This window comes from Salvia splendens, chromosome 20 (genome assembly GCF_004379255.2).
Source record: "Salvia splendens isolate huo1 chromosome 20, SspV2, whole genome shotgun sequence".
Lineage (NCBI taxonomy): Eukaryota > Viridiplantae > Streptophyta > Magnoliopsida > Lamiales > Lamiaceae > Salvia > Salvia splendens.
The window spans coordinates 26,443,764-26,462,101 of NC_056051.1; the positions used below are offsets into that span (position 1 = coordinate 26,443,764).

The window sequence follows — 18,338 nt, forward strand, 5'->3', positions numbered from 1 at the left end:
GAACGCAGAGGTTCCAATCAAGAGGAGCCAACACATAAAAGGCTGAAGAAAGACGAAGTGATTACATTTTCAGATGCCGATCCCGTCCCAGCCATCTCTCCTCACCAAGACGCTATTGTCATTCAAGCCGGAGTGGCAAACAAACTGATCCACAGAGTATTTGTGGATACAGGAGCGTCAGTCAGCATTCTTTTTAAAGAATGTTTCGATAAAATGGAAGTGGATCCAGCTCGGCTCAGTCCGGCCCCACTTCCTCTGAAAAGTTTCGCCCAGGAGGACACCCGCCCTGAAGGTATTATCAGCCTTCCGATCACGGTGGGAAAAGCGCCTACAAGCTCCAATACGATGATCGAGTTCTTTGTGGTGAAAGCTCGGTCCCCGTACAACATCATCCTGGGGAGAGACTGGCTCAACACAGTTCGGGCCGTTTGCTCTACTTATCACCTCACCATCAAGATCCCCACTAAAGGTGGGATAGCGGTCATCCGAGGTGATCAAAAGAGAGCAAAAGAATGTCTGCAGATTGCGCTTAAAAGTGCCGAGCAATCAGTTCGGCACCATCAAGCATAGCAATCACAGCAACCGGAGTCAAAGGCAAGCGAGATGACCGAAGTCACTTCAGAGCCGAACTCAATGACCGTTCAGTTATACGAAGATGACCCATCCAGAACGGTCAAGATCGGCTTCGCAGGAACGCCTCTACTCCGGGAAAAGACCATTCAGCTCCTCAAGGAGTACAAAGATGTCTTTGCATGGTCTCCGTTGGACATGACCGGAGTGCCCCCCGAGGTAATCACTCATCGGTTAAATATTGATCCTTCAATCCGGCCAGTAAAACAGAAGCAAAGACTCTTTGCGGCAGAAAGAAGCCAAGTCATCCATGACGAAGTCCGCCAATTACTAAAAGCGGATGTACTATTCGAGGTGAAATATCCTTCCTGGGTGGCCAATCCTGTGATGATCAAGAAAAAAGAAGGAGGATGGCGGATGTGCATAGATTTTACCGATCTAAACAAGCACTGTCCTAAAGATTGCTATCCCCTTCCGAATATAGATAAAAAAGTAGAAGCTTTGATCGGCTTCGAAATTTTCTGTTTTCTTGATTTATACAAAGGATATCACCAAGTGTTGATGGATGAGAGTGACGCTCCGAAAACAGCTTTCATTACCGATTTCGGCATTTTCGCTTATAAAAAGATGCCATTCGGTTTAAAGAATGCCGGAGCCACTTATCAAAGGATGGTAGACAAGCTTTTTCGGCACCTAATCGGAAAACAGGTTGAAGTGTATGTCGACGACATAGTTGTCAAAAGCAAAAGCACTTCGGAGTACGAAGACAACCTCAAATCCACTCTCAACGTGCTCCGAAAAGCCAACCTCAAACTCAACCCCCAAAAATGTACCTTTTTGGTAGATTCGGGAAAGTTTCTGGGTTGTTGGGTTTCAAAGGACGGACTCAAGGCAAACCCCTCAAAAGTTCAAGTCGTTCAGAACATGGCGATGCCGAAGTCCATACACGATGTGCAAAGACTAACTGGATGTCTAGCCGCATTGAATAGATTCCTTTCCCAAGCAGCCGAAAAGCAACTGCCGTTCTTCAAAGTGTTAAAAAAGGCACCAAAGTTCGAGTGGGGAGCCGAGCAGAAAAAGGCCTTTGACGAGCTCAAAAGTTATCTAGCCGAGCTTCCTATTCTCTCTGCTCCAACCGAAGCCGAAGTAATATTCTTATACTTAGCGGCATCGGATCAAACCATCAGCGCGGTGCTTGTACGAGAAGAAGGCCTAAAGCAGTTTCCCATCTACTTTACAAGCCGAGCATTAAGAGGTCCAGAAACAAGGTATCAACCTCTGGAAAAAATTGCTCTGGCGTTAGTAAATGCAGCAAGGAGACTGCGGCCATACTTCTATGCTCACAAGGTATGCGTCTTAACCGATCTGCCTCTTCGGCAAGTTTTGACCAAGCCAGAAGCATCAGGCAGAATCGCCAAATGGGCCATAGAGCTGGGAGAACACTCAATCGAGTACCTACCTCGGAAAGCCATCAAGGGACAAGCCTTGGCAGATTTTCTTGCAGAGGCCAAGTTCGATCAAACAATCCCTGTTATTGCCGAACAGAAAAATTCTGCCAATGCCGAACTAGCACAGCCCTTGGAATCCGAAGTAGAGCCGCCGGACTGCTGGAGCGGATTCGTAGATGGAGCTTCAAACAAGATGGGAAGTGGAGCTGGTATTTTACTTGTCGCTCCCGACGGACACGAGGTAACCTACTCACTTCGGTTCCTATTCCCCACTACTAATAATGAAGCCGAGTACGAAGCTCTCCTGGCCGGACTCCAGTTAGCGCAAAGTCTGCTCGTCAAATCTCTCAAAGTCCATTGTGATTCACAAGTCATAGTGAATCACATGTTGGGTACAAGTGAAGCTCGTGACGAGAGAATGAAGAAGTATTTGGACAAAGCGCAAAGCATCAGCCGAAGTTTCTCCTATTTTCGGATAATCCGCGTTCCCAGAGCGGAAAATAGCCGAGCAGATACCTTAAGTAAGTTGGCCTCAGATCCGAGCTCAAATGCGGAAGAATTAATGCATCGAAGCATTGATGAAGCCGAGGTACATTCAGTATCCAGCTCGCCGAACTGGATGACGCCGATTTTGCAGTATCTGGATCAAGGACAATTGCCCGAGGATAAGAGAGAAGCTCGGAAGATCACGTGCCGAGCACTTCGGTACGAACTTCATGAAGGAGTCCTCTTTAGAAAGTCTTACCTCCAGCCGTTATTGCGGTGCGTAGGACCAGAAGAGACGGACTACATCCTCAGAGAAGTTCATGAAGGATCGTGCGGTAGCCACATCGGAGCCAGAGCTTTAGCTAAAAAAGTTCTAAGATGGGGATATTATTGGCCAACCTTGGTACAAGAAGCAGTGCAGCTCGTCAAGACATGCCCGAAGTGCCAAATCCATGCAAATATCCCAAGGATGCCGCAGACCGATCTATCCACTATGCAAAGCCCTTGGCCTTTCATGCAATGGGGCATAGACATAGTGGGACCACTTCCTCAAGCTCCTCGGCAAATGAAATTCCTAATCGTTGCCGTGGACTACTTTACGAAGTGGGTGGAAGCTGAACCATTAGCTACGATAACGAGCTCGAAGGCATTGGATTTCGTCTGGAAGAACATAGTGTGTCGATTTGGCATACCCCACATCCTCATCTCGGATAACGGGACTCAGTTCACCGACAAGACGTTCAAGAATTGGTGCCAAGAGCTGAATATTCAACAGCGGTTCACTTCGGTCTCTCATCCACAAGCAAACGGACAAACGGAGGTAACAAATCGTATCCTGGTGAAAGGGTTAAAAGCTCGGTTAGAACAAGCCAAAGGACAATGGGTAGAAAATCTCCCTCAAGTCCTATGGTCCTACCGAACTACACCCACAACCTCCAACGGTGAAACTCCGTACAGTCTTGTGTACGGCACTGAAGCCGTGATTCCGGTGGAGATCGGTATACCCAGTCCCCGAACTCTAAATTTCTCGGCAGAAATGAATGACGACGGACTGAGAGCCGAGCTAGATCTTGCCGAAGAAAGAAGAGAATTGGCATGCATAAAAGCAGCCAAGTACAAGGAGCAAGTAGCCCGGTATTACAACCAAAGGGTGAAGAAGCTGCAATTTCAAGTGGGAGATCTCGTTTTGAGAAACAACGAAGTAAGCCGAGCAGAAAAGCTGGGCAAGCTCGAACCCACATGGGAAGGTCCGTATCGGGTGTCAGAAGTCCTCGGCAAAGGGTCTTACAAAGTGGCTCACATGTCAGGAGAACAGGTACCCCGAACATGGCACATTTCCAACCTCAAAAAGTTCCATTTGTAAGAGACAGTCCGGTCAGTCAGTCTTGAGTCCTGTTCGGTCAATGTGCTTTATTTGGTTTGCTTGGTCTTTGTCTCTATGTGCTTTTTATTTATCTATATGCGTTTTGTCTGTCTATGTGCGTGTCGTCTCTTACAAATGTTACTGAGGTATCTTGTTCTTCGAAGGCTGATCCCCTTCTTAGAACATATACAAGCCAACGATTGTGAGTCAAAGCTTCTACAGAAGATACAAGACCACAATTCAGCTTAAACAAGCAGTTCGTCTGAAACGAGCTGCAACAAGCCAACGATTGAGTCAAAGCTTCTACAGAAGATACAAGACCACAATTCAGCTTAAACAAGCAGTTCGTCTGAAACGAGCTGCAACAAGCCAACGATTGTGAGTCAAAGCTTCTACAGAAGATACAAGACCACAATTCAGCTTAAACAAGCAGTTCGTCTGAAACGAGCTGCAACAAGCCAACGATTGTGAGTCAAAGCTTCTACAGAAGATACAAGACCACAATTCAGCTTAAACAAGCAGTTCGTCTGAAACGAGCTGCAACAAGCCAACGATTGAGTCAAAGCTTCTACAGAAGATACAAGACCACAATTCAGCTTAAACAAGCAGTTCGTCTGAAACGAGCTGCAATAAGCCAACGATTGTGAAGTCCAAGCTTCTAAAGAGGATACAAGACCACAATTCGGCTTAAGAATCAAGCACTTCGTCTGAAACGAACTGCAACGAAAGTCCGATTCTCGCGATAAAACTTGCCTGAATTAGGACAAGGGAAAGTCCGATCCACGCGATAAAACTCGCCGAATTAGGACAAGGGAAAGTCCGATCCCCAAATTAGGACAACGGAAAGTCCGATCCGAGCGATAAAACTCGCCAAATTAGGACACAAGCTTAGTCCGGTCAAAGGTGTTTATTTCATCAGACCAAAGACGAGTTCGGTCAAAGAAGAGTTCACTTCATAAGACCGAGGACAAACATCAACTTACCCCGTACCTTTATCCAGAATGCCGAAGTGATTCACTTCGCTTTCCGGGGGGGGTAGTGATGGAGTACGTACTAAACAAGCCCAACAGCAGTAAAGCCCATCAGCCTAAAGCCCAAGAAAGAGTATCAGTTCGGCATGACTAAAGAGTATCAGTCCGGCATGACTAAAGAGTTCAGTTCGGCACAACCAAAGAGTTCGGCCCCAGCCTACAGCTCGGTAAAAGCCAACCAATCAAACTCTGCTCTCAGGTCGGCATCAAGCTCTACTCTCAGATCGGCAAAAGCTGCTCGGCAATAATTCAGCAGTTCGGTCTCAGTATTCGACCGAACTAGGAGATAGTGGACTCATGCAGGATTTCCACCTCCACTACACCCACGATCTATTTAGTGGTGTCAAGCAGTCATTAACTCATGCAGGATAGTGGACCCATGCAAGATCGCCACGATCTCCACGACATCCACTACCTAGTAAATAGCTGCATGCCACGATCTTGGTTCAATGTATAAATAGAACCTAGATCAGATAGATAGGGTTAGACTCTCTCGCTTTCTAGAGATCAAATACAAAATAGCAAGTCTGTATTGTAAGCTGTAGAAAACAGATCAAGCAATACAACTCTGCCCTCTTTTCTTCCCGTGGACGTAGATTTACCTCAGTAAATCGAACCACGTAAATTCTCTGTGTCGTGATCTGCGTTTTTCCTGCATTCATCACCACCAGAAATTCGCGGATTCATCAATGGCTCATAAACACTTTGTTATTCCAATATCCACATAATATTATGGTACTAGTATTATTTAACTGTATTCAATAGTTTAATTTATATAATAATAATAATATATGGGTTGCTTTTTTTTCTTCCTTCATCCACAGCAAAAATACATAAATCAATAAAACTTATCCAACTATGTCTCATACACGAGGTATGGGGTAAAAAGTGGGATTATTTTTTAATTAAATACCAAAATTTGATCTTATTCTCAATTTTGTAGTTTCAATTTGTAAATGCTATTAATAAATATTTTTTCAATGCATGTAAATATTTACCTTTAAAAAATATCAATGGTTCAAATCAATCGAAGCAATTAAAACACACATTTTCAATTGTTTACAATCTTGATCTCACTGATACTTTTATGCAAGACTCGTGTCGTGTGAGTTGTGACATGCTATAAAGTCACATCCATTTCAATTATATTTTGCAAAATAGCATCTACTATGCAACGTGACGAATTATATGTGATGGAAATATTTTTGTAATGTCATTTTCGTACATTCCTATGCGAAATTGGAATAAGCATATATTCTCTATCCCACCTTAATTGGTGTACATTTCACCATACAACCATGTCACTAGCTAGTCACAATCTTGCCACAAAAATAAATAAGAGCATCACCAATTATAAATACTAAGACTACATTTCATTTAAATCACAAGTATTTGGCTAACTTCTGCTCAATCTAATTTAAAATCATGCGAATAATTCACATTTTTACATCATCATGTATGATCTATGAGACTATAGTTTTCCGATGAAATTGGTGATAGCGTGAAAACTGGATTTTACGACTTCGAAAATATACGGACTCTTTAATACGATATCGTCTAGGTTGACTTGAATCGATTTCATTTCCATTTTTTTAATCAATTTGAGGATATTTGTTCATTCACATCTCTAGCATCTGAATTTGAGGGAGTTCGTTATTTGAAGTTTGTAACTTTGATTCACGACTATAGTAAATCTCAATTCGGGCATTACGATTTAGACTTTCTTTTCAAACAATTACATATCGTAATAAAGTTATGATTTAATTTGCAATATTTGAAAGTTATAGACTAGACAAGATGCCAAACAAAAATTGTGATTTAAATAACTACTCCAATTTCATTATATTGAAAGTCTCCAAAATTTTAAGTGATAATATTACTAAAAAGTGATCTATTAAAAATGATGAAATCAAATACCCCTTCTTATTTGCAGATTAAATAAATGGTGACAACAAGAGTTTAAGTTAACCATATAAAATAATCAAAATCCATATTTATTTATATTAAAATAAAAAATAGAGGAGGGTGTTAGTGGACCCTAAAACATGGACATTCTCTTCCATTACAGAGTTATCGTATCAGCTTAGGGATCAGTTAAATATAATTATTTCTTGTCTAAGATACATAATTAATTAATTAATTAATTTAAACACAAAAACACAATTAACTATTCTTTACGTAGATGGACAGGTGGCGTAAAATCCGTGAAAAACGGGAAAGTCACGTGATATCTGCCTAAGACTCCCCGATCACGTGGCCAACTAATGTCTTGATGTGGTGGGACCCGCCATCCCGTTTACATCGCATATTCATTATTTTAGTATAAAGTTCCTATAAGGGTATTAGAGTCATTTTCGATTCGCAGATTTGTGGTGTTTTAGATAGGCTTAGAGGCGCTTAGAGCATCAGCAATAGCGCTCGTCCCGGCAGAATTCCGACCGGGGTGCCGGAATTCAGCGACGGACGTCCGCCATTGTTCATGGTATGCATGGATACGGAATTCCGCCGAGGACACCGCAGTTACGCGGCGTTACGCGGAATTCCGTCACGACGGGCGTGCAGACGTCTGTCATTGCGTTGACTCTCACGGATGTCCGCGCGGAATTATCGTTTATTGCATTAATTTTATTTAAAATTTAATTATTGAAATGTTTCATTTTTACATAGTTTTAAGTATGGCAGCGGAGGGGTCGTCGTTGATGTAGTTTTTAATTATTGAAATAGTTTTTTTTATTTGGTGAAATGTACTTTTCTTTTTTTTTATTTAATGGAATTTTTTTCTCTATTTGTGTCGAAATTTTAATTCCGGAAATTGTTTAATTTGTGAATTTGTGGTTTTTTTAATTGTGAAAAATCTTTCAGGAAGTCCTTGGGGATGTCCGCCACTGTGCAATGGGAAGTCCTTATGACGTGGCAGTGCAGTGAGAAGTCTGTATGACGTGACATGAGGTGTTTTTGGGAATTCCACGGAGAATTCCATCGGGAATTCTGCGCCACTGCTGATGCTCATAATGAAACTATTAAAGTTAGATATTGATTAGTAAATACTAAAATGTAGTAGTATTATACAAGTAAAAAAGATTTTTCACTTGGCACGCGTTAGAATTTAGAATTATTGTGTTGTGCTGTGTTTGTGATTTTTGTTATGTAGCATAAAATGCTCGAAGTATTTTGGTAGTGAGTGTTTACCAAAGCCGTCGACAAATATCGTCAATAACAAAAACACCAACCATACATATATGAGAGCTCTTTCTACTTTTGTTCTAGTCTAGTAATGGAATTCCATTTTAATGAAGAGGTTTAGATGTATTCCGACTCAGGGAGTGACGCACAACAATTATGCGTCGTTATTAATGAACGACGCACAACCCTTATGCGTCTTTGGTTAATGACGCACAAGGGTTATGCGTCGTTCAAAGACGCATAAGAATTATGCGTCTTACCCTAGTGACGCATAACCCTTATGCGTCTTTGCCGGGGATCGAACCCGGGTCACCCGGGTGACAGGCGGGAATGCTTACCAGTGTGACGCATAAGGGTTATGCGTCAATAGGGTAAGACGCATAATTCTTATGCGTCTTTGAACGACGCATAACCCTTGTGCGTCATTAACCAAAGACGCATAAGGGTTGTGCGTCGTTCATTAATAACGACGCATAAGGGTTGTGCGTCACTCCCTGAGTCGGAATACAACTAAACTTCTTCATTAAAATGAAATTCCATTAACATGCATTACCCAAAAAAGAATTGTTCCACATATATGAAGCCAAAAAAACCTCCTTCACATTCTAGACAAGCCGAAGGCACCACTAATAAAAATAAAAATACTAAGACATGAGATTAAAAAAAACAACAGATTCCACGAATGTAAACCAACACACATCTAATTAATTGGATGTGACGAAGGTTAGTTATACAATTAAGGTTACGTGAAGGTTGTGGGACAGTATGTTGGAGGATTATTATTGCAGCAAGATCTGCCCCTCCGTTGCCAACTGCGCTACGCCCCTGCGGGCATGTTGGAGGATTATTATATTTACAAGTATCGATTATTACAAATTTTCAATAATAATTCGTGTGTTATCCTAGCTTATAGAAGTGCAAGTTTCATTTTATATTTAATCGTCATTCATGTTTATTTTGAAAATAACAAAAATTAAATAAAATCAGGGAAATAATGGGGTAGAATGCTGACAAGATATTTCAAAACGTGAGTCGTCTCGTGGTCTGATTTTAGAGTAATAATTAATGATGTGTCGTGAATTACTTGAATTAATCTTTATAAACTATGTCCAAATTAGTCGAATATTTCTTTTCGGCGAAAATGGTATTCAGAGAGTTAAATTGGAGAAAACATATAAAAAAAAGCACTTTGCGAAGAAAAAGAAAATAAATAGGAGTAACTTAAATTTTCTAGTACTATAATAAAAGAAACTATACCTTTATTAAATTGGCATAAAAAATGGAGTAAATATTTGTGGATTTATAACAGACACGTGAGGCGAGAGGATAGAATCACGTGCGTCCATGCCCTGCAAGACTTCGCGTGCGGTGGGTCCCACCCCCTCTGTCTCGGTTTAAATTGAATAAAATGGATCCCCCAAAAAATTGTTTTTAATAGTTGTAAATATGACGCGTGACCGAATTATTAGCGTTGAAGAGATTGAGAGATTATTTATCCAGCTCGTTTTATGATGTTCAGTTACATATTTTATTTTATTTTTAATAGATATTATTCATATTTAATTAATATATTTACTATGGAGTGTAAAATTATTAGTATATAAAAGAAGAATTTAACTTTTCATTCATTTTTAATGAAATTAAATAATTTCTTAAACATTAATGTCAGTTTAATAAGTACTACTCCCTCCGTCCCCACATTCATTTTCAGACTGTCCCAAACTATTTGCATTATTTCTATTTTAGATAAAAAAATTATGGTATTTAATTAAGATATCAGAGTTAGTTCGTATTTCCTTTATCAAGTGTTGCCATATTGCACTTAAAATTTTAATTTAATTACACTAATTTGTCATGTTCAAATTTACGCTATCAAAGTGAAAAGTGCGAGTAGCATGAGACGGGGGAGTATACGACATTTGTTGATGGATGAAGTGTCATTATATGAACAAATGCCTTTCAACCTAAAGTAGATATGAAGGTTCAAATATGCAACTCCAAATACTTCCATGGGCTCAAGTTTTCTTCCCCACAGCTTGTAACAAAAGAAGCAATTTAAGGAAGTAGTAAGATGCACCGCCAATTGTGGCATACTCCAACTTCTCACTACCTTCGACGGCCGGAAAATCGCCGTCGGTCGCTCGGGTGAATCCTCCGGCTAGCCACCCCAAGTTCTTGTATCCTCCATTATGCAGTTTTGCAACAGCCATCAAGGATCTTTATGTGCATGACATGTTATCAATAATCAGAGTAAGTTTTCTCACATACTACCAAATATGGAAACAACTAGACTATTTCACTACATCTTCTCTTTCTCGTTATAAATCATGAGAAATTGAACAAATTTGAAAATTTGATCACATAACTTTACTAATCACGTGTTCTCTAGAATGGAAAACATGAAAATCCAAAATAAGAGAAAATTCGTTCTACGTATATACTACTCCGTAGTACTACTATTTTTCTTCATCCCAAAAAATAGTTTCTTTTTTACCATTTTATCCATCCCCATAATTAGTCCAATTTCCATTTTCGAAAACCTTTCACCACAAATTAAACTAACACTACTTTTCTGTATACTATACCAATTTCGCATTTAAATCTTGATGTCTCCAGAATCTCTATTTTCAGGGGACTGATGGAGTACTTGAAAATAGCAGAGATCCTCGATTCAAAATTTCACGTGCCCCCCAAATTCCACAAGCAACTTAAAATTAGTATTCATTAACACTTAATCAATTTCATATCAAAACCCATATCGTCCTCAAAGTCTCTATTTTTAGGAAATAGAAGTACGTTAAAGCAGTTGATCCGGGATTAGAAATTTCACACACACTACTTATTCCCTCTCCACATTCCCCTAGCAACTTAGAATCATTATCCCCTAACATTACCTTTAACTACTTTTTCATCCAATCGTACATATTTTATCAATTTCGTATTAAAACATCGGATCAAGGATTCTTAATCTCACGCGTACCTTAGTCCCTCCCCGCACGCCACGAGCAGCTTCGAATCCTTATCTGGAACAACCTCCTCCACTTCCTGAACAAAACTAGGATTGATCATCGTAAACAACTGCCCCGTCCACAACCCAATGTAACCGAAATGCACCCACTTCTTCAACAGCGTGACGGGGCTATTGTCCTTGTCCTCCACGAACAACGGCACGTGCATCGATCCCGATACACGTGCCTTGCTCCTCTCCCATTCCGGCCGGATGTCCAGCAATCTGTAGCCGCGGGACTCCAGTGCCGCGGCTGCATCCTTGGGCGGAATGGGGGTGACCACGCCGGATTGGATGAGCTCCTGAGCTCGGCTGCCTAGCGCTGCATGGACGGGGAGGCGCTTCCGCGGCGGAGGGGCGGCGGGGCGGAGGTGTTTGAAGGGGGATGTGTGGTGGTGCTTCAAGTGAAATGCCATGCGCTTATCTAATTATCTTATCTTTGAGTTCTAGCTATGGATTTAGACCTTTAGATAGTCCGATAAGGAAAATGGAGAGATAGAAACGTATTGGGCTATATCCGACCCGGACTGAGCCCATTAACATAGGGCCCGTCCAATTTCTACTATTATAACACACAACTTATTTTGAAAATATTGCGACTTATGTTTGAATTGGTTATTCATTTAGATATATGATTTAATTTATACAAGTTTGGTTGATTTCATTATAATACTTTATCCATCTTGTTGTTATTTAGTCATATTTTTTCAAGGTGTTTAATTTGAGGGGTCGTTTTGTAATCTCATACTAGTTCGGGTCGGCATGGGTTTTAATGTAAAATTAGTAAAGTAAGAGAGATATAGAGAGAAAAAATAATTAAAGTATTGTTAGTGGAGAATGGGTCTCATCTCATTAAAGAGAAATGACTTTCCAAAATTAGAAAGTGCATATTCTTGTGAGACGGATGGAGTATTATTTTTGTTTATCTACTGATTCTTCTTAATTTTCTCACTTAATTTATTAAACACTCGTTGATTCTATGTGTCCACAAAATTGTGTCACTTATACTAAGACGGGGAGGAAAGATATACTCCCACCGTCAGCGAATATGAGTCATGTTTTTCCATGTTAGTTCGTCCGCGAATAGGAATCCCGGTTCACTTTTATCATAAATGGTAATAGGGTCTCACCTTCCACTAACTCATTCATCTCACATTTTATTTAAAATTAATATATATACAAGTGAGACCGTTATTCCACGAACTTTTTTTTGCACATTTTTCCTAACATTTCTCTTAAAACTCATGCCGCCCATAAATGAGGCTCCTAATGGTGTGGACGGAGAGAGTACTTAATTAAATTGTCTTTATAAAAGAAAGTCTTTGATAGGGGATAAAGCAAAAAAATTGAAAATTGAGATTTCTGAAATATCACAGTTTTTAGAGACGAAATTATTATGACCAAAATACTTATTGGTGAATAAAGAAAATTTAGATAGTATAGTACAAAGTCGAAGATTAAGATTTGCGGGTTAGGGGGTTGGGGGATAAGAGCACGTGATTGAAAGGCTACGGGCGGTGGGTCGCTCTCAATCTCGTGAGGGAGTCACGTGGTGGTCAAGATTGGAATCCAATAAGTGGGCCCATCTTTGCCTTTTTCCTTCACTCATCAACATCAGCATTGACCCTTTTTTATTTTCTTGGCTCTCATGTTAAATAAGTAACTTAAATCAATTAAAAGAATACTACTCTTATTTTTCATGAACTGAGAGAGTACAAGTACATTATTACCAGCTACACCTAATTTACAAGAACGACATCTGATAAATTATTAGTATTACAAACCTGAAGATATCATGGATTTTTGCGAGTTCTTTCCTTCTTCTGCAACACTACACGATTGACAACATCCTTCACAAATGCATAGAAACATTCTCGGCAAGAACAAGGCATTAAACTAGATTTCTGATGCTGTTCGACGCTGCTGATATGGGAGCATATGATACCTGGAATTGAAGGCAAACAAGGCCGTGGATGCTCCAAACCACATGCAGCTAGTATGGAATGAGTGGAGACTCTCGCGATTTCTTTGAATGCGTCCACATCTGTCGAGAGTACAGCTGGTTTTATATACATCCAAGTATCCAACTCACACAACATATATCAACCATATGAAAGGGAATCGAATGTAGTTATTATGCATGCTAGTGAGTCAAGAGCAAGTACCAGAACCGGGAATGTCAGTATATTTAAAATTCCATAATTTCTTTAACCACATTAGTCTTGAGCAACTAAAAGAAAGCTTTCAACACAAGTTCTAAAACCAGGGCTGATGCGGAAAAATGCATTGGCTTGACTCTTTTTTTTTTTTTATTATTATTATTATTATTATTATTATTATTATTATTATTATTATTATTATTTTGGGGGGGGGGGGGTTAGAGCTTGGAGAGGGAATAGATTTACTTGAAGAATGTATTTTTCCTTAATTTCTTAACAATACCAAGAAACCATAATTAGGTTAAACCTCAATTTTACAAGATAACAAGCAAAAGAAGCTGGTTGATGTGAAAAGACTATTATAAATATGAAGCATCTGGTAAATGGAAATGCAGAACATATTTGCTGACATACCTAGTTTCTCCTCTTTAGTCTGAAGTTTTAAGTTGAGCTTTACTAGGGATTGAATCTCACTCTTGGCAGCATTATATTGCTGGCTGTCAACACAAATTTTCTCCGAATCCCTTTTCTCCTTCACATGTTTGACCTTGCTATGGGAGGAAGACATGTGATTAACCCCATTAATCTGATCGAGATTTGGAATAACTCGTCCTGCTGCATCTGATCCAACACAACGTGGTCTTTCTAATGTTTCTGTAGCTGGTGATTTCTTGCTTCTTGTATTAGCCTTGTGCACGTGTGAGGGAGTCTCCTTAGAAGATCCCAATTCTTGGTGTGCTAGTGAATGACCAGTTATTGAATCGTCACGGCTATAGGTGACTTCCTTCACCACATGCAATTTCCGCATCCCTTTTCCAGAAGATGAAGATGGTTGTGCATAGCAATCCTTTGCTCCATTAGGTTGGCTATCTAGTGATACTGGCCTATTGCTCACAAAATTAGCACTTTTAGGGGGGTCGGGTTTTCTTGTCTGGAATTTTGAGGCTTGAGGCACAATATTGGACCGTTCACGGTCTCGTCTTTTGGACTTTGCTTTATCAAACATCTCCCAGGCTTTCTGTATCTCATGGTCTCTTCGGTCATTCTTTACATCAGGAGAACTGCACTGAGCCATTGATTGCTGATTTACGCAGTCTCCACTTCTGGAAGCCACGGAATTCTGGGAAATGTTTCCCTTGCCTCGGTTGGAAGAGAAATGAAAAACGCCATTTCGAAGTCCATTCCAGTTTTGACGTAATGCATGTATGCGGTCATGAAGATTACGACAATGTTGTAGAGTTCTAGCATTCGACGTTGGTGCCTGCGTCCCAATAACTCCTTGGGTTGTTGAACTTGATCGCTCAATGCCGTTTCTCGTAACAACTCCATCAGTAGAAGTACTAAGTGGCAAGTCAGACTGATTTGATGAGACCCTTACAGAACTCCGAGCTGCATGGCTAGGAGATTCTCGCACGATATCCATAATAGAAATGTGTTCCTCTGTAGATATTCTGTCGACCGATGACACATTCTTTTGAACATCAGGATCAATATTTGATTCACTCTTCAATTGTTCCTCCCTCAGAAGTGCGCAATCCTGACAAAACCAATCACCTTCCGGAACTGTGTAACCTAGGCCAACACAGTATGTATGAGCAGCAGAGTCGCAAAGATCACACAAGAGTAAAAGGCTTTCATCTGATACGCCCTGACATGTGGCACACTTAGCTTCGGAATACATATTTCGAGGGCCATTTGCCAAATTTCCAGAATAATGACAAGCCTGCATGATCATAGATGGATTGACATGAACTATTAGGAACATGAATAGCAGAGGCTCCTATTTATTTATTGGTAAAGGAAATATCATTGGTTGCGCAGTTCTTTTCTGAAAGAATGTTATATATAAAACAAGAATCCCAATTCAATGCTCACACTAAAGAGCATTTAGGAAATGAACCAAGATGTAAGTAAAAACAGAAGTTCTCTTGAAAAAATGTTAAAATATTCTTTGTGACACCAAGATCAAAAATATAGGGAATTGAGGATTCACTTTTACTAAACAACTTACGAAAGACAGGTCTGAAAGCATATTCTAACCGGAATTAGCACAGAAGTGCTTTGTACAACATGGCATTGAAGTTTATAGGGCAGAATTTCTTTTCAATAAGAAATGAATTTTATTAGAAAAACAAAAGGTGAAAAATACAAGGGGATATAAGAAATCCCCAAAGGTTAGATCAACCTAACAGCAAATACACTAAAAGTCTAGCAATAACAAACAAAAAGAAGGGCCTTACACACTTTGTGATTTGAGGCCCACCAAGCAACTCTAAACCTAACTATATCACACACTTCCTTTAAAGAAGATTCTTTATTCTTCAAAAGACACGAAAATGTTATAGTTCTGGAACAATGATTCCCTTAAAGTGCTTAGGCCTTGTTCTTTTAGACCAACAAGGCAACAAAATGCTTAAAGTTGCAGTCAAAGACAATGATACAAAGCCAAATAACTAGTTATAGAAACTAATGAATTGGTTTAATGAAACTTGGCGATTACCTACTATTTCACTATCCAGAAATGGATCCAAAAGTAAGCAATATTTTGGCATCTAAAAGGGCTAGCTATTTTAGATCTATTAAATTATAGTTGAGTCGTTTTTATGGCTGGTTAGTCCAAAAACATGGGCTACTGCATCTCAATTGGAAAAGGAACAAGAGAAAAAAGAACAAACTGGAGTTGCAAGGTAGATTCTTGACTCTAACCAATATAGTCAAATTTGGATGTTCAAACTCAATGCTTTCCATTTTATCTTGCACATAAACTCATAAAGTATGTTCTTTGTGGATACTAAACATATACTTTTGTACTGATCTCTAAAAACATGTGTCTCACTTCAATTGGACTTCTTGGGATGTTCCAACTCTTTTACCCAAACTAGTCGTGAAAGAATCAAAATACAGATAAGTGTAGAATAAGATTTAGGCTACTGCAAAAAATGACAAAAATAACTTAAATTCTCAGATCAACATTGCATACAGAGAAGGTTTACAGTAGGTAGCAGTCACCCACAATCAGATGTAAAAGAGGGGGAAATTGGCTAATATTCTCATTCATCGTGTGGCATTGAACGAGCTCATTCAGAAGCAATTAACAAACACCTCTCTCTGATCATACCTAGCTTCTATGCTAATCACTTTCTTTCCCCCAAATAGACGCACTAATAAATTCACATTTCACTAATTCAGTGTTTTGTAGTGTGTGTTTATACGATCAGCTAATTCCGCAAACACCTCTTTCTAATCATACCTGGCTTATACACCGATCAATTTTCCCCCCAAATAAACGCACTAACAAATTCACATTTTAGTGTTTTGCAGTGTGTTTGTTTACACGATTAGCTCATTCAAGTGGAGCCACCGGAAATTAAGGGAAATTGACAACACAATAACCTGATCGCGGACAGGGACGCGGACGACGCGCTCGGAGGCGAAAACCGGCGGCTTGGGAGGGCGGCGGATGGTGGAGAAGCGGCGCTTGCAGAGAGGGCATTTGGACTCGACCTTGGCCCACTCCATGATGCAGACGAAGCAGTAGTAATGGTCGCAGCACTCGATCTGCCCCCTGCTGGCTCCACCTTCCGACAAGCAAATCCCGCAGCAATCGGCGGATTCATCTCCGGAGATTGGCGGCGGAGGCTCGTCGTCTCCTAGGGATTTTGCTTTGCCTTTTTCGATGGGGATTTCGGAATTTGGGGATAGGGTTTTGAGACGTTTGTTTGGGGGAGAAGAGTGGAGATTCGTGGCCATGGCGATTCAGCGGCAAAAGCAAAGCTTCTGTTATTGTCAATTTTTTCATATTTTATCCATATTTATAGTTATCTATTTTCCATATGATTGGTTAATATTTAACTCTCGATTAATTTCGTTTAAATTTGATTATATAATAATAAATCTTTGACACGGCATATTGAATTTGTTAATCTAGTTTCAGTTCTAAGATAAAATGCAAACTCATATATTATACAAACTCCAAACTTTTCAACACAACGTCAACACAATGCCCAGACAATATAAAATTTTAAGATTTTGAGGTCAACACAATGTCAACACAATATCAACACGATTTCAACACAGCATCAACCGCTAAAACTGTGTTGATATTTGTTGTTATTATTATTTTGTCATCTGTTGACATTTTCTGACGATCCAGATCATAGTTTGTACAATATTTAGAGTTTGCATTTGATTACCTTCTCAATTCCAAATAAGTAATACGTCGGGTTATATTAGTGATCAATTTGACTGAATATTGAGCTTGAATATATTAAAACATACATTAAGCAAGAGAAAATTGTTTTGCTTAATTTTGTTAATGAATAAAATTGGTTCACAAAAATTAAGCAGACTTTGCCTTGTTACATCTAATTTACATTCGGATTTGAATTTGAGATGAAAGGATTAAAATCACATTACATGTCACACCACAAATAAAGCGCCATGGTTATACATCACAATAGTATCAAACTAAATGATGTGAGCAACAATGGTGTTTTTCTCTAGAACAAGAGCAAATCAAGAAAGAACACATCTCATGGAATGCATATACATAAACTACGATCAACGGATCAAGAAGAACAACGGTCGTTTATGATCAACGGGCCAAGAAAACGTAGAAACGACCATGTATATCCTTTCAAGAAGAACCTCACTCGTCTGTGATCAAGAGTGCATATACATAACCTATGATCATTTCTCGTTAACAACGCGTAAACACCACCAAGAAATCGGAATGTTTTGAATCCAGAGACTCAAGAAACACGAAACACAATTGTACGAAAAAAATGGTTAGCAGAGGGAGATAAAGATCAAACACAGTGTGCACAATCATGGATTCCCAAGCAACCATGGATTCAGACTGAACTCCTTTCTATTCACCACGAATTCAGACACAACAAAAACGCGAAGCTAGGGAGCCGGTGGGAAATGCTTTCATAATCTCTCACCATGAATCTATCTAGCATTATGTAAGATCTCAACTTTGCAACGACTCGAATCATAGATGCATGCTTTAATCCATATAGATTACCTGATCGAACCTCTTGAGGTGTATGTTCGCCTGCAACTATTCCTCGTAAATTCTCTCCGCGT

General features: G+C 39.7%; 2 protein-coding genes across 2 annotated transcripts; both read right to left on the reverse strand.

The window, feature by feature from the left end:
- Window positions 1-9,977: 9,977 nt before the first annotated feature.
- On the reverse strand, window positions 9,978-11,541 carry LOC121780986 (rhodanese-like domain-containing protein 10). Its single transcript, XM_042178654.1, has 2 exons — window positions 11,062-11,541; window positions 9,978-10,298 (listed from the first exon to the last, which is right to left on the reverse strand). Exons 1-2 carry the CDS (start codon window positions 11,502-11,504, stop codon window positions 10,097-10,099), a joined length of 645 nt encoding a protein of 214 aa, XP_042034588.1. The 5' UTR covers window positions 11,505-11,541; the 3' UTR covers window positions 9,978-10,096.
- A 1,220-nt stretch (window positions 11,542-12,761) lies between these two features.
- On the reverse strand, window positions 12,762-17,037 carry LOC121781113 (PHD and RING finger domain-containing protein C126.07c-like). The gene is made up of 3 exons (XM_042178811.1): window positions 16,641-17,037; window positions 13,662-14,970; window positions 12,762-13,132 (listed from the first exon to the last, which is right to left on the reverse strand). The coding sequence occupies exons 1-3, from the start codon at window positions 16,995-16,997 to the stop codon at window positions 12,882-12,884; spliced, it is 1,917 nt and encodes a 638-aa protein (XP_042034745.1). The 5' UTR covers window positions 16,998-17,037; the 3' UTR covers window positions 12,762-12,881.
- Between the last annotated feature and the right edge of the window lie 1,301 nt (window positions 17,038-18,338).

Excerpts from the sequence above, each read along its gene's own strand:
- LOC121780986 (XM_042178654.1), bottom strand. The coding sequence starts at position 11,504 with ATGGCATTTCACTTGAAGCACCACCACACATCCCCCTTCAAACACCTC. Across the intron at positions 10,299-11,061 it reads GCGTGCGGGGAGGGACTAAG|ATCCTTGATGGCTGTTGCAA; the intron begins GTACGCGTGAGA and ends ATGCACATAAAG.
- LOC121781113 (XM_042178811.1), bottom strand. The coding sequence starts at position 16,997 with ATGGCCACGAATCTCCACTCTTCTCCCCCAAACAAACGTCTCAAAACC. Across the intron at positions 14,971-16,640 it reads GCGTCCCTGTCCGCGATCAG|GCTTGTCATTATTCTGGAAA; the intron begins GTTATTGTGTTG and ends ATGATCATGCAG. Across the intron at positions 13,133-13,661 it reads GACTAAAGAGGAGAAACTAG|ATGTGGACGCATTCAAAGAA; the intron begins GTATGTCAGCAA and ends TACTCTCGACAG.